This window comes from Physeter macrocephalus, chromosome 20, assembly GCF_002837175.3.
Source record: "Physeter macrocephalus isolate SW-GA chromosome 20, ASM283717v5, whole genome shotgun sequence".
Lineage (NCBI taxonomy): Eukaryota > Metazoa > Chordata > Mammalia > Artiodactyla > Physeteridae > Physeter > Physeter macrocephalus.
In genome coordinates, this window is record NC_041233.1 from 106755140 (window position 1) to 106770447 (window position 15308).

General features: G+C 39.2%; 1 protein-coding gene across 11 annotated transcripts in view; it reads left to right on the forward strand.

Moving 5' to 3' along the window:
* Window positions 1–15308, forward strand: part of SORBS2 (sorbin and SH3 domain containing 2) — a 99713-nt gene that overhangs the window by 34008 nt on the left and 50397 nt on the right. For 10 of the 11 annotated variants that reach the window (XM_055081314.1, XM_028481767.2, XM_028481769.2 and 7 more), the window contains 5 exons: window positions 2233–2405; window positions 5660–5726; window positions 6446–6490; window positions 9031–9220; window positions 11607–11721. In XM_055081314.1, the coding sequence (XP_054937289.1) occupies window positions 2233–2405; window positions 5660–5726; window positions 6446–6490; window positions 9031–9220; window positions 11607–11721 (590 nt within the window). Of the gene's footprint in view, window positions 1–2232; window positions 2406–3068; window positions 3211–5659; window positions 5727–6445; window positions 6491–9030; window positions 9221–11606; window positions 11722–15308 lie in introns of those variants that run through there. The other variant, XM_028481778.2, reaches the window with a different exon arrangement.

Sequence of the window (15308 nt, forward strand, 5' to 3'; positions counted from 1 at the left end):
GGAAGAGATACGGGAACATATGTTTATGTATAACTGATTCACTTTGTTATAAAGCAGAAACTAACCCACCATTGTAAAGCAATTATACTCCAATAAAGATGTTAAAAAATAAAAAAAATTAAAAAAAAGAGTAGAACGTCTTTGTGCTAAAATACTGCCATTATATAATCAGTCCCTGGTGTAGTATTATAATAGGAGTCCGTTATATCTAGATTCTTTATGGAGCTATGCATGAGTACACATCTGTAGTAAAACTCTACAAATTATCCTAGCCATAACATTTTTCCAAATAATTATTATCAAAGTTGGACTCTGTCCCCTTTGCCTGTCTTAATGAACATAGTTTTGTCTCTCCCACCCCAACAAACAAAATATATAAATACTTAAGTATGGACAGGCTTTTATATTAGAACATATCAATGGGTGGATTTTACATATAAACTATACTACAGAGAAAGAAATTCTGTAGATAAATACTGAACAAATTCCAATTGGCCAGTGCTGAGATAGGTCCTGAGGAGGATATACAAATCTATTCTGCCCTAGAGGAACTTTATAAAGTTGAGGACAAAGCTGCAAAAATGAGAGTTAGTGGACCATATAAGAGCATAATAAAATAAAAGGCTAACTTGTAAGCTATACGTTCATAGAATCTTATGACCCACATATGAAGAGAGTTAACACTGTTTGTTTAGGCTAGGACTTTGCAAATACTCAGTGCTCAAAAAGTGTTTGATAGAAATACTAGCATCATGGTTGCCCACTCAAATCCTTTCTGTAATTAAATGGAAAATCAGAGTCAAATATCACTTTGCGTCTTAATTCAGAGTTGCTTGGAAAAGATACTACTTTTACATACAATGGCACGTAAAGCAGTTTTACTCCTAGCCTTATTCATTCTTCTTCAGAAATGGATTGAAAATGCTTTTCTGTTGCAAACTAAAACACAGTCATAGTAACAGCAGTTACAAATATTATAATGGATATTAGTTTACAAAGGTCTTATCTCTACTTATCCTTATAATGATGAGTTAAATTTTTAAAAAATCTTATGAAATTTTGTATAAATTTGCTACAAAAACAGTCATATCTTTTTAGATGTCTATATCTATATTTATATCTATATCTATACATAATCAATGACTGCTGCCCTGACATAAGGACTTTTCCATATGCACATAAAAAGAGACCTGACTAACAGATCTGACAAACCATGGCCAAGAGTCATTCTTGGTCAGCAAAATTTTGAAATTTATTGTAGAAAAACAGGAGGTCATATTATCAATTGTGCTAAATACATGATAATGTAGATTTTCACAAATGCCTGTAAACTCTAAGTGGAATATATAGTACACCTATGTCCTCTCTGTTTCTTATGAAAGTATACCAAAAATTAACGAAGATGGCATGAAGAGTATGATAAATCTCAGTCACAATGTATGCTTAGGGCAATTTTCACATCCAAGGGGTGAGAAGTCATGGTTTTTGCTACTTTAAAGTAAAAGCGAAGCTACTTTACTTTAGTGGCCATCATGGAGTCTTAAATAAACGTTAATATTAATAGCTTATGATCATTTCTCTACCCATAAGCCTTCACATCCACGTATATGTTTGGATGTGAAGATTTCCTTATGTGATTTTTGTTTTCACTTTATTTTTATAAAATCACTGTCATAGACTCCATAGTCATATTTTTCATCCTAAAAGTACACTTTAATATTTTAAGATAATGTTAGTCAGCAGTTTCACCAAAATAATAGTAATGTAAATGATGACCTGAAGGAAATTACTAAACTTGTCTCAGCTTCTGCCCCCTCATTTATAAAATGGACCCCTCACCCAAGATTACTAGAAGGATAAAATGAACTAATGCATGTACAAGGCTTTCTTAACACAGTGGCTGCCACGTGGCCGCATGGTCTTTCAACAAATATTATTCTTCCCCCATCACTGAATGATGAGGATCTTGTTGTTAGAGGTCCATTCAATATATACCTACATGTTAACAATGAGTGGTTCAAATTTAAGGTCAATGAGTTAAAAGATATAGTGATGGAAATACACTTTTTATTGATTTATAAATATATTATAATATAGTATTATATATTTACATATAACTATGTAATTATACGTAATTACATGTAATTAAATATATTATATTACGGTCGGCATGAGGCTCCATTAATTTGATTCCTCGTGCATCAAGTATATTTCACCAAATTTTCTCCACAGATTCCTCAGAGACATACCCCCAGCACGCACAGTCTCTGGACGGCGGCATGGGCAGCTCGATACCACTGTACAGATCCTCAGAGGAGGAGAAGAGAGTGACAGTCATCAAAGCGCCGCACTACCCGGGGATCGGGCCGGTGGATGAATCCGGAATCCCCACGGCAATTAGAACGGTAGGAAATGCCAGCGCGCCTTGCTCCAGGGCTCTGCACAGGCTCCACAAAGGATGGATTGTCAATGGCTTTGTGCATTCCTATGCTCTTATATAATGAGGAGTGCCCTCCGTGCCATCTGAGTTCTCATGAATATCATGCTGTGCGTGGCAGAGAAAGGGAACTGTCGATTGAAGATAATGACCCAATCTGTTTTTCCATTTCAATTAAAAATCACGAAAAAAAATCACGAAAATTGTGATTCTGTTAAACGATAAAAGTAGGCTTTGTTTGGTTTTACCTTTTCCGCGGAGTGCTGGGGCAATAGAGAGAGAAAAGAGAAGGAAGAAGAAAATGTGAATTCTTTGGCTGCACTGAATTCCCATGTGCATTGCAAATAAACCAGTGATTTGTTTCTTGAGATGGATGTGTGTTACCACCAGGAGACTGAGAGCCGTGAATTGGGTGTTGGGCAGGGAGATGATTGGAGGGAAGGGAGTTCATGTCATGGAAAGGAAAAACTGTCTGAGGAAAATACACATCACGTTTTAGTGTCCCTCGTCAGCTGTGCCTGCTGAGAGCTCTCCGGGGCGATAAGTGAAAGTGTTCGGGTTTTTTTTTTTTTTTTTTTAAGTCTTTAAACTCTGCCAGAACATTGCTCGGTGTTTCAGGGCAGCCCCTTCTGGCAAAGTTCAGCAGCAGCAGAGGCTGAGCTTGGGCAGGCAGCTGCTTGCTGGTCCAGTCCACTTGGAGAGGAGGCCTGTGCTGGCCTGCGCGAAGGAATACTGGGGGCGCCAGGATGAGAGCAGCAGCAGCACCTCTGCAGGTGAAACTGGGGGGTGGTGAGAGAATGGAGCGCCGACTGCATACACTCGGTCTGCAACACCCACGTATGCGGCTGGGCTGGTGCCCGAGAGCTACTGGCCTGGAAGGCAAACCTGGGGGGCCAAAGACAAAGGTGGAGAGAGGAAAAGAGCCGGCAAGAGATGAGAAAAAGAGATCAGGGACGATTGGAATCGCTCAGAAAGAACGAAAGACAAAGACTGGGGGTCTCTTGTCTCCTTGGATTTGCATTCATCATATGGGGATCCTGTGTTCGGAGAGGAGAGTTGAAAATTGATTATTCCAAGCATCTGTGTTAGAATTGGAAGCCAGAAAGTAAATCTGTAGAGCAGTTGCTGGGGCTTTAGACTCATTAGATTCTGGGGATGTTGAATGTGACTAATTATAAAGTCCTAAAAATCTCTGTTGGAACCAATGATTGTCATATTTAAGTGACAGGAAAAGTTCAGGGATTGTGACTAACATTCTTAATCTTATGGTGACTGCATGTTTCCGGTGGTGGCACCTTGTTTCTCTTTTAAGATTTCTGACTCAAAATGGTTTAATTTGAATTTTTTTTCCTAATAATGTAGGGATACAGTGTCAGACAGGTACAGTGTCACTGGTTTTGTTTAACTGACCCTTGACAAATTAGGAGATCCCTGATTCTGTGTAGTTATAGATTGTCTGATTTTATCTGAGACTTCTAGGTATGTTTTTAAGTCAATATATGATAGACACAAATGGACATGCAAAGCTGGAACTGTCTTTATCCGTAAGATATAATTTTCTTAAATAGCAAGACCTTGCTTTTTACGTTTTAAAAGGAAAAAACTGAGATGTTATAGATGGTTAGTGAAAAATCAAGAAATATTAAAAATTTATATATTTTTAATCTACTGCCAAATCAAAAGCATGTTTAGATATGCATAAACAAACACAGATACTAGACATTCAATGCAAGTTCCCCCTCTATAAAATAGAAAATAAAAATATAAGCAACTCAGAAGTTCTTTATAAGGAACCAGCATTTTTATGTACAGCTGTGCTCTTATATAGACTATTCAAAGTTTACAGAGAAGGTACAGGTCTTGAAGAGTCATTCACATTTCTTATCTGTCAGCCCCACAGAGCACATCCCCAAGTATAGCTGTGTTTATAAATGTGGAGTCTTGCCATGTCTGAGCCACGGCGGGCCAAGAATCTCCAAGGCTGTTTTTCTTTCTCATCCGCATAGAAAGTAATGATTATCAGACTTACATTGCTTCACAGGGGCTTTCTGCTTGGGGTACACACCAAAGGCAGTACTGTCCCAGTGTATGATCTCAGAGTCTCATTTTAGACAACCAGCAGAGACCAAGGAATCAGAATTTCAAAAAGTAACATGGAAACTCTAGAAAGCCAAGAATTAACCAAATGTACCTTTGAGCTATCTGAAGAAAGGGAAGCAGCTCCCCAGACTGCCGTCTCTCGTGTGACCTGGGACGTCTATGTTAGCCTTTTACTGCCATCCTTAAAAACAACAACAACAAAAACCGCTAGGGTTCAGATCCCACGAGACTGTGTAATTAAGGCGAGTAGTTAAGTGAAATGTAAGATTCTTTCCTTCTACTTCAAATATAACACCGTTTGAGTCTTTTCCAAGCTGGAAAGGGGCAAAAATAGAATAGAATAATGTATACTGGTGTACATTCTTATTGCTTGGAAGTATTAAACAGTAATGAAAGGAACCAAGATTTGAATCTAGGTTGATCTGACATTAATCTCAGCTTTCCACTGTAGCCTACTGTTTATATTATGTCAAAAGCGGGGTGGATAAGGAGCTTCTGCTTTTAAGGAACTTACAGTTTAGCACAGCAAATGTTGCCAACGTTTTATTATCTCGTTAAAGAAATTTTGAAACAATATCTATATTTTGTGACTTGCTCTAGGACACTAGATTGTTTACTATAGTCAGTATTTTAGTAACTTAGACTAGTAAATACCAAATTTTTATTTCTCTAATCCTAAGCCGATGATCAGAATACAATTCGAGTCCAAAATATTCCCTAGTTAATTTTTAAAATAATGTCTTGAACAATATACTAACAAGTTATTATGGATAATGATAATTATCACCAAAAGGAGCGAAGCAAACAATTACAACACTATAACTTTTATTCAGTTAATTTTATATAAATAAGCTTGCACAAATATCAACTATGTAGGGCTGGGCACAGCTGTGACCTAGAAGAAATAAAACCATAGCGTATAACATTCCAACTCAGCCTCCACTCAAACAAAGGGTAATATATTTACAAATTGCATGTATCCTTGGATAAATTACTGATATGTCATCATGACATAGTAAAGAGTCAGAACAGAAATCTGCTATTTAAAAAGATAAAATATACAAAGAGGAACAATGTTTATTTGGAACCAGTTTTGTAACTGTTGGACATTTTCTTTTACAGACAGTTGACAGGCCAAAGGACTGGTACAAGACCATGTTTAAGCAAATCCACATGGTGCACAAGCCGGGTATGTAGTTCTGTTTTCTGATCAGGTTCTTGCGGGCTGATGGATGTGCACTCTTTTGTGTAGTTTTGGTTCACACAAACTGTCAAGACCCCAGCAAACTTCATGGCCCTCCCTTCTTTTCAACACTCCTCCTTATTCTTAGATCACCCCTCAACTCCCAGACACCTGTGCTCCTGCTGCACCCCTGAGCTGCCAGGAAGCCTCTTAGAAGGTGACCCTTGGAGTAGTGCCAGGGGCTCTGGCCTTATGCCTTCATCCTTCCCTATCCGCAGTATAAACTGGCCTGGCATATTATCTGCTTAAATGGATGCATTATTTCTCTGTCCACGTGTATCTGCCCCATATCAAGACAGTGACTGTAGCTGGGTCTCACTGAGTTGACAAGGGATCTTTAAAGCACTTACTAAAGGAAATTCATGATCCAGAACAGGCAGAAAAGAGGAAGAGAGACTGATATCTGTATGCTGTGAAGTGGGCAGCAAAGCAAACCTGTTAACAGCCCAGAGAAATAAATTTGCAAAGGCCCAGCAAAAAAAAAAAAAAAAAAAAAAAAACAGGAAAGAAAACCCCATAATATTTGAAAATTTAAAAATGGTTTTATGAACTAGGCAAAATGTGTTGGTTTTCTAACAAATCTGTTGTTTCTCTGAAGTTCTGCTATCTTGTTTGGATGTGGTGACCAATCTGTATTACCATAATATTTATGTTTCATTTTCTAGATGATGACACAGACATGTATAATACTCCTTATACATATAATGCAGGTAGGATGGGTTTCCTTGCTTGCCATGAACACACTGTGCCCTCCCATGCTTGGAAAACTTCCCAGTCACTTTTTTTTTTTACCACTCTGAGTGCACGATTTCAGTCTCTACAGTTAGGAAGATGCTTTTTTTCTTTTCTCAGCATGTATAACGAGAGATTTGATCTTTTCTCATGGAAATGAGAACTAATACTATTTTATCTCCTTCATCCCCACTGTTAGTTTATTCTCGGCTTCAGGAATGTTTAACCAAAGTGTGAAGGACAGCAGGAAAGAACATACTGTAACAGGGGGTACAAAATAAGATAAAGATCTCCTTTTATCAGTAGAGAGAATGATTACAATTGCGTAAGATCTTTCAGATACGCTTCTCCAAAAACAAGTCAAGCAAAGTATTTTGTGACCCTGTCCATGCTTTTGCTCCAAATGCAATCATTCATTGAAGGATTTTTAAACATCCCAGTTTGCTGGATCACTTTTCCGACTCAGAGTTGCCAGCGGTCATAATGGAACAACTTCAATTCCGGGCATTTCCACTTGTACTTGAGTGAGTTGGTATCTTTTGAAATGGTTGCAGGCTGGAGTGAGGGACCCCCGAAAAATGTTTCCATCATCGCTTTCTCCTAAATGTCACATCAGGGGACCCCACACGGGGCCGCCTGTCACTTCCCGGCCCCAGGCTCAGGACGACTGCACAGTGCCTGTTACTCCCTTCTGTAGAGAAGTCTCCGAGGCCCACGTCCCATTCAGCAGCTGCAGCCTCCCATCAAGGTCCCCTTGCCAGCCACACCCCCAAACTGGATGGGGTTGTCCCCTCCGTGAGGCCTGAAGGCCAGCACTCAGGCCTTTTCACTGTTGAGGATTCTGCTACTAGTGTCGACAACAAGTAGGGGAAAAAAACAAGCAGAACAAGGTCAGCAAGCTGCAAGAATCTGGTTTTCAGAAGAGCAAGAGCAAGCTCTTCCAGGTGATGGCAGGTGGCCTGCTAAGATTCCCTCAACTTTTATTCCCGGTCTCAGGTTCTCCTAACTCCTCTCCTGTGTTTAGCTTGTTAAAATGCAAAATTCAACTGAGAAAATTTTAAAGATCTTGGCTTTGTTCAACGATTCATGAATCAGGCAGCATCGAATCTAGCAGATAGAAAGGAGCTCTGAGGAGCTGAACAAAACGAAAGACTTTCAATAGGCAGAAGGGAGCAGGAACAAGGAAGTCAGACTAAGAAAGAAAGCAGGTGGGTTACTGCAAGGTCACTTTCCCCAAGGGGAGGGCAGGGGGCTGTTAGGCAGAGTGTCTAACTCGTGCTGGCCAGGCCATTCTTGATGGACTGACTGCTTTAAGATTCCATTTCTGGGAGAGTCAAAACTGTAACTAAGTTAAGTCTCGGTTTGGTGCTGTGGGGCTTAGCGCGAGCAACTCCATTTTGGGTCTGCTGTTCCGTTCTTAACAAGTACTCAAGTTGGAGTGTCTGACTGTAGCACTGAGGCAAAACAAAAGTGCAGACACTGTCTCATTTGTCATAGCCAATTTGCATGGACCTTCAGGAGAAGCAGATGAATGAAAATAGACTTAGCTCAAAGACTGAGGTGGCAGGAAATTCAGAACTTTTATAATTATTTTTCATATTGAAGTTTGCATCCATTAGAATTAGTCAATTGAACGGTAGTTACATATAAACTTGCAGAGCCCTTTAGAGTTTTACCATTTAATCAGTAGACAAAGCAACTCTGATTAGTCTCTTCCCCTCCTACTAACCTTACATCACGCTGTTCTATGCCTTGCACTTTCTGCTGCTTTTTTTCCTCTGCCATCTCCGCTGCCCTCTTCCCCGACCCACCCAAACCAATCCTTCAGGGCTCACTCTAGTGTCATCATTTCTGTGATATCATCTCCGACCAATCACCATCTTCTAAAATCTTTAATGCCTATAATATGTTTTCCTCATGTGGCCTTTATCATATGCTACCAATTATTTTCAGTCATAATTCTAATCATGTCTCTTTTCCCCAGATGTGCTATAAGCTTATTGAGAGTTGATGTTTCCTTACGCCTTGCACCGCATGTATTTAACTTGCTCAATATTTTGTTTGATTGCAATTAACATGTCAATTATCACATGCAAATCAGAGCTTTTAAAGTAATAGAAGATATTTGGAAACAGTTCTATTAAGTATTTTTAATCTTCTTCTAAAATCTTAACTACGTTATTAGTTTACATTATCCACGAGAAAATTTGCTAAGTATCTGTAAGTTTGTTTCTAGTACCAGTTGGAATTATTACTAATTCCATAATACCTGATGAGGATTCACTGTAACCAATGCTCGTGTATTCAATCCATTAATGAATTAATAATGATTAATAAAATAATAATATTAATAAATCAAGAGCATACCATCCAATGCATGCTTTGTGAATATGTTTACTGATAATAATCTTGGTAAAATCATGGGATGTTTTTGTGGGGTATAAATAATGTGATGCACTTTCAAAATGTTATTTGTTTCTGTTCTGTTTTTGTTTTGCTGTGTTGTGTTTCCTGATAGGCCTGTACAACTCACCCTACAGTGCTCAGTCACATCCTGCTGCCAAGACCCAGACCTACAGACCCCTCTCCAAAAGCCACTCCGACAATGGCGCTGACGCCTTTAAGGATGCTTCCTCTCCTGTCCCTCCCCCGCATGTTCCTCCTCCAGTCCCACCACTTCGACCAAGAGATCGGTCTTCAACAGAAAAGTAAGGCATTTTCCCCTGAAGTGTCCTGTATTTAGCTTAGGATAAAAATAAGCCCACAGGGCATTCAGCAGAAGAATCAGTGCTTACCTTTCTGAGATAGTATATGTATAGTCTTATCAAGGTGCCATGTTCACCTCCTCTATCAAGAGTGTAGCGAACACTTTCACAATATTGGTTCATAATATCATGGTCACCTGAGTTAGACTTGAAGTAACTGAGTGTCATCTCCACTCTTTGATCAATAAATGCATATGAGACAAATAAATAGAAATAATTGACACTCCCTTTGGCATAGCAGGTCAGAGACTATGCAGTTAATTTTCAGTTTCCTCAGATTTGAAATGTTAGGACTATTAATGATTTAAAATTTCCCCTCTGATCACAAAAGTATCTTTTTGAAAACAGAAAAGGTTATTCATAAATCATAAGTAAGGCATTAGTTAATGTGTCTACCTGTGACTCATTTCCACACACTAATTTTAATTTCCCCACTGAAATATTTTTATAGAAACTATTCAAACAAAAATAAAAATTTATGAACACACTTCTATTGGGCCATTTTTATTAGGATAATGACTAATAGTACTACTTATAGGTAACCTTCACTGAGACCTCACTATGAGCCACTAATCTAAGCACTTTTCCTGTACTGTATCACTTAATTCTGAGAACAACCCAATGAGATATGTTCTATTTTAAACCCATTTTAGAGAGAGAGAGAGAGAAAAAAAAAAGCTGTGGTTTTGAAAATTAAAGGAAGTTGCTCAGCTCATGCAGCTAGTATGTCCAAGCCAGGATTCACACTCAGCTCTAACTAAAGCCATAGCTCATGCTATACCAGCAATAATAAATAAGAATATAAGAATTATTCAGTATTAATATGGTTAGTAAGCATCCATCTATCATACCCATCCCAGAAATATTATATTCAACACCCTGTTGTACCATTAAAAGTAACTGATGATCATATAGGGTATAAGATACCACAAAGATAGACATACATTATGTGTGAGGAGTTCTCATTTTAATGCCCGTCTCCTCATGATGATTATGTGTTTATAGGTGTTATGTCTTAAATTTGAGAAATAATTGTCTAGACACAAAATGCTATCTCTGCCATAAAAAAAGAACCAAAATGAACTCAGATTTAAATGTATTTTGTCCTATATGTCTAGTAAAAATAAATCTTTCATTGAGAAACACGATAATCCCTTAAAATTTTCTAGAATGTTTTCATATACATTGTCTTATGTGATGCTCAAAATACGTCTGCTGAATATTGCTCATCAATTTACTAGAAAGCCAGGACCTGCCTGCCCCTAATTCTCCTGTCTTGTAGAAACCTCTATTTCCAACATGCATGGCGTCAGAATTTCATCCCACTCTATGGGTCAGAACTGCCCCCACCATGGGACTTTCCTGGTGGTCCAGTGGCTAAGACTCTGAGCTCCCAACGCAGGGGGCCTGGGTTCAATCCCTGGTCGGGGAACTAGATCCCACATGCGCAGCTAAGAAGTTCACATGCCACAACTAAAGATCCCGCATGCTGCAACAAAGATCCCTCACAGGTAACAAAGATCCCGCATGCCACAACTAAGACCTGACGCAGCCAAATAAATTAAAAAATATTTTTTTTTAAAAAAGGAAAAAAACAAAAGAATTGCCTCCATCTACAGTCAGAAAATCCTTCTTCCTCAAATGTGATCCTCCCAAAGGAAGCCTTCTTCAGCCTCAGCTACCTAGAAAAGCTTTACTTTTGAAGTCCCTCTTTGCCTGCCTCTTGAAGGATATTAGTTCAGGAAAAAGAGCTGATTCCAGGGTCTCCTATGCAATGGAATAGATGCCAGCCTCTGGTTTTTCAAGGGTAAAACCATGGACGGTCTCCGCTGCCATACAACTTGCTCTTATGACTGGCAACCCAAGTGATACTTTTGCACTTTTCACAGACAAACTACGATGCCACTTGCAAGATAAACAAGATCAAACATGATGTGTACATTACTTCTTGTCACTTCGGATCAAGGACGCCAGGTCACAGAGTGATGGGATAAACTCCCATAACTTAATGGAGCATAACCGCCACTTCCTCTAAACACAAAAATACAAACCCCTCGTGTGAGTTATTGAGGCAGCAAGAGAATAGTCCTTGTATGAAAAGAAGTAGAGGAAAATGTAATAGGAAATCAAAGAAATGGCTTTCTTTAAATCATTTATGAAAACCAGAACACAAATGCGGTGTTTTTTTGCATATTAACATTTTATCCTGAGACGCTTTAAAAAAAAATCTATACTAAAATTAGCTTTGAAAACAGATAATCAGTGGTTTTATACAACGGTTTTAAGCATAGAGAATTATTTTAATGTGTAATTTGTTGTTGATTTCTAGGCATGACTGGGACCCTCCAGACAGAAAAGTGGACACAAGGAAATTTCGTTCTGAGCCAAGGAGTATTTTTGAATATGAACCTGGGAAGTCATCCATTCTGCAGCATGAAAGACCAGTAAGCACTTGTCATTAAACAGAACGCCAGTTCTCTAGGTTTCCTGGGTTCCCAAATAAACCTGAATTTCATACCTTTTAGCAATTTTTTAATCACAAAGGTAATTTATTTATTTGGCATTATTTAGAAATCATGTTTATTTTGTATCATGATTTGTGTATCTTATCTCAGAATTAAAGATACAGTCTCTAATATATTGTCCCTACTCATCAAATATAGGACTCATTCTCATGTAACTATAAATGTGCCTAATCGTGATCCTGAGTTTAATTTTTAAAAAAAGAAAAAGAACAACTCTCAGATGCAACACTGAATGGCCAGCCTACATTGATAATGAGAACAGTCATTCATTCTCTCTGATACAAATGGACCAGGCAGTTCCATCCCTTGCTTTCCATTTTGGTTTCTTAATATTTCTTTGGCTTAAAGGAAAATTGTCCAAATGTCCTTTGTTATAACAAGTTGTTTTAATTGATTCTTATTAAATCTCCCTCAGGTTACCAAGCCTCAAGTTTCCTGACTGATTGTCAATCTAATGGATCAAGATTAGATTTAACTTTGCAGTGTTTTTTCCAATTATATACTTTAATTACGTGCAAAGGAAAAGACATAGAAAGTTGAAAATAACCACTTGCCTCCTCAAAGTACAATTGAACAAATAGGCTCTTCCTTGGCCCCCTTTTGTTTTGATTCCCCCAATCCTCGCTTTCCCTCCTAGATCAATGCCTTCGGGATCTCTTTGAAATTCTATAATTCCTCTGCATCCCCTCTATCAAAACCTGGTTGCAATTTGCTCTTGTCTTTGTCTTAAAAGAATTTTAGGTGTCAGTGAACAGGAAAAAGAGAGTTTTCTTTGTTAGTGCCTTTAAGAGTATCCAAGAAACCACATTATTGTATATAACATAAGGCCATCCCTGAAATTTGATTAGAAACCGTTGCTCACCACACTTAATATGAGTGTCCTTGATTTCATTTTTGAAACCCTGTATTTATGGTTATGTTCTTGAGAAGCATGTTCAAAAACCTTATAATCACATAATTCATACAGGATATTTTTCTAAGCCTTCTTTGCCTTTCTTCAAATAACTCGTATCTTTTAGAGTAACAGGACTTTACCAGAAAAACTGAAAGAAAAAAAAGGAACACCACCGAACTGCAGGTTCCATTGCAAACATATAACCCATTCACTAAGTTATATGACTGAATATCATGATCTTTGAAATTTCTAAGATGAGAACTGGGTGAACCATGATATCGCCATTGCATAAAATTTAAAATAACCGAATAATCATGCAATATAATGAGTCTCAGATTTAAATGTAAATAACGAAACATAAATGATCATTCTAACAATGTCTGAGACTCTTAGGATGCTGGGGGTTGTCACTGTCCTGGAATGCTTTTGTAGCTGTGATGTCAGGAAACAGGATTGATTTTGGAAGCAATCCCGTCAGGATATTTCTAGTATTTACTCATGCAGCAAAACCTGTGAAGCCCCACCTATGTGCCAGGCATCGTACTACGTGTGAGGGACACGGCAGTGAGCAAAACATAGTCTATACCTCAAGGAACTTGGAGTCTATCTATCATTTAATCAATATGCAATGTAGCGCCACATTTGTGAGAAGTAGACCATCTCCTGTATGGTTAAAACGGAGACACACCACATGAATTCGCCCCATCAGGAGCTTATTCACAGGCCCTGTCATTGTGACTGAAATTTCCACTTTACTCATGTCTTTGGATTAAAGCTTTGAAGGCTCCCGGTTTAAAAATAGCAATAATAATAACAGCAGCAATAGCAGTAGTTATAGCTCCTTATTGAGCACTTACTTATGTGTCAGGCCTTATAATTAGTCATTTATGCCTTATATCATATAATGATCCCCACAACCCTATGAAGTAGATGTATGGAATTCCCGTTTTACAGATAGAGAGGCTGAGCACGTATTCAGTAGCCTTGCTCAGGTTCCCGTGGCTGGTGAGTGCTGGACCTGGAAGTCGAGCCCAGGCAGACTCACGCCTGGTGCACTTAATCGCCACCGTACTGCTGCACGTCCAGGACTCGCTAAATCGAAAACACATTTAGCTGGTAGTCATTATCACCTTAATTAGGGTATTTGATTATTTAATTATTTTGCAGTATAAGTTAGTTTATTTGTTCATTTATAATAAATTAGTGTACTGGATTTATTTTACCAGCAACCAGGGCCCTGAGTAGTTAGGACACAAGACCAGTATACTTAACTAGCTCTAAGAAGAATGGAAAGATCTGGAATGTGGGTATGGCTGAAGATTTGGGTATGGATGGGTCTCTGCTGCCACAGGAAAGGAGCAGTGGAAGGAACCTAGAAACTTGGGAGGAAATGAAAACGGATACCTTATGAAGAGATGGAAAGAACCAAAATGCTTATCCCTCCTAAACAATTTTGCTGAGGGCCCGCCTTATGCAAAATGATTCGAGCTAATCATCTTTATCATTTTGGCCAGGTTTTTATTATAGGGCTCGACTATTATCTTTTTCCTTTCATCGACCCTGAATCCATTCCAGATGCCTCTCTAAATCAGAAAAACAAAAACAAAGGGCTCAGGGCATGGTGCTGTCGCAGAGAGTGGCCGTATCTTGATAAGAGTTTACATAAGATTCGAGAGTGTCTTGGACAAACACAAGAGAGAGGATAGAGTGCAGGTTTGCTAAATAAGAGTGATGGAACAGCACATGGACAACAAGTAAGGACTGCAAGATTTAGGTACTCTCGGGCTTCCCTGGTGGCGCAGTGGTTGAGAGTCTGCCTGCCGATGCAGGGGACACAGGTTCGTGCCCCGGTCTGGGAAGATCCCACATGCCACGGAGCCGCTGGGCCCATGAGCCATGGCCGCTGAGCCTGCGCGTCCGGAGCCTGTGCTCCGCAGCGGGAGAGGCCACAATAGTGAGAGGCCCGCGTACCACAAAAACAAACAACAAAAAAAAAGATTTAGGCACTCTCATGTCTTTTTCCTCCAAGACAGTTTGTGAGCATTTCTCTGCTCTTTTCATCTTTAACGTCTGTAAATTATACACCGCCGCTGGGTTATTCTCTGTTGCTCTTTTGAATTCCGAGATGATGCCATCGTCTGCCCAGTTTTCCCAGGTGTCATCTTGGATTCCCCTCTCCCCAGCCATCTCGAAGTCCTGCCTCCCAGGAGAAATGCCACGGCCACTCCTCTCTTCTGGTCCACAATTGTCCATTGCCTATATTAGAATGACAGCCACTAACTCTTTTCCCTAATTCTCCAATCTAGTCTCCACACCACAGCTAGGGCAATCTTAGAAAGCCTCCTGCTCAAAACTTTCTCCCAGCTCTCAAGTGTCCTTAGAACAAAATCCAAGTTCCTTAATGTAATAAACAAAAAACCTTGTGGTTTGGCCTCCATTTTGACCTCTCCAGCCTCAAGTATCTTCCTGCCCTTCCTGCTTCACTCACCATGTTCCAGCTCTACAGAGAGCTCTCAATCTTCCCCCCCTGGACCTTTGCACGGGCTGTCTCTCTGCCAGGAATGCTCTCTCCACTACCTCTTTCTTCCTGTAGAAAATCCCATCTCCTCCT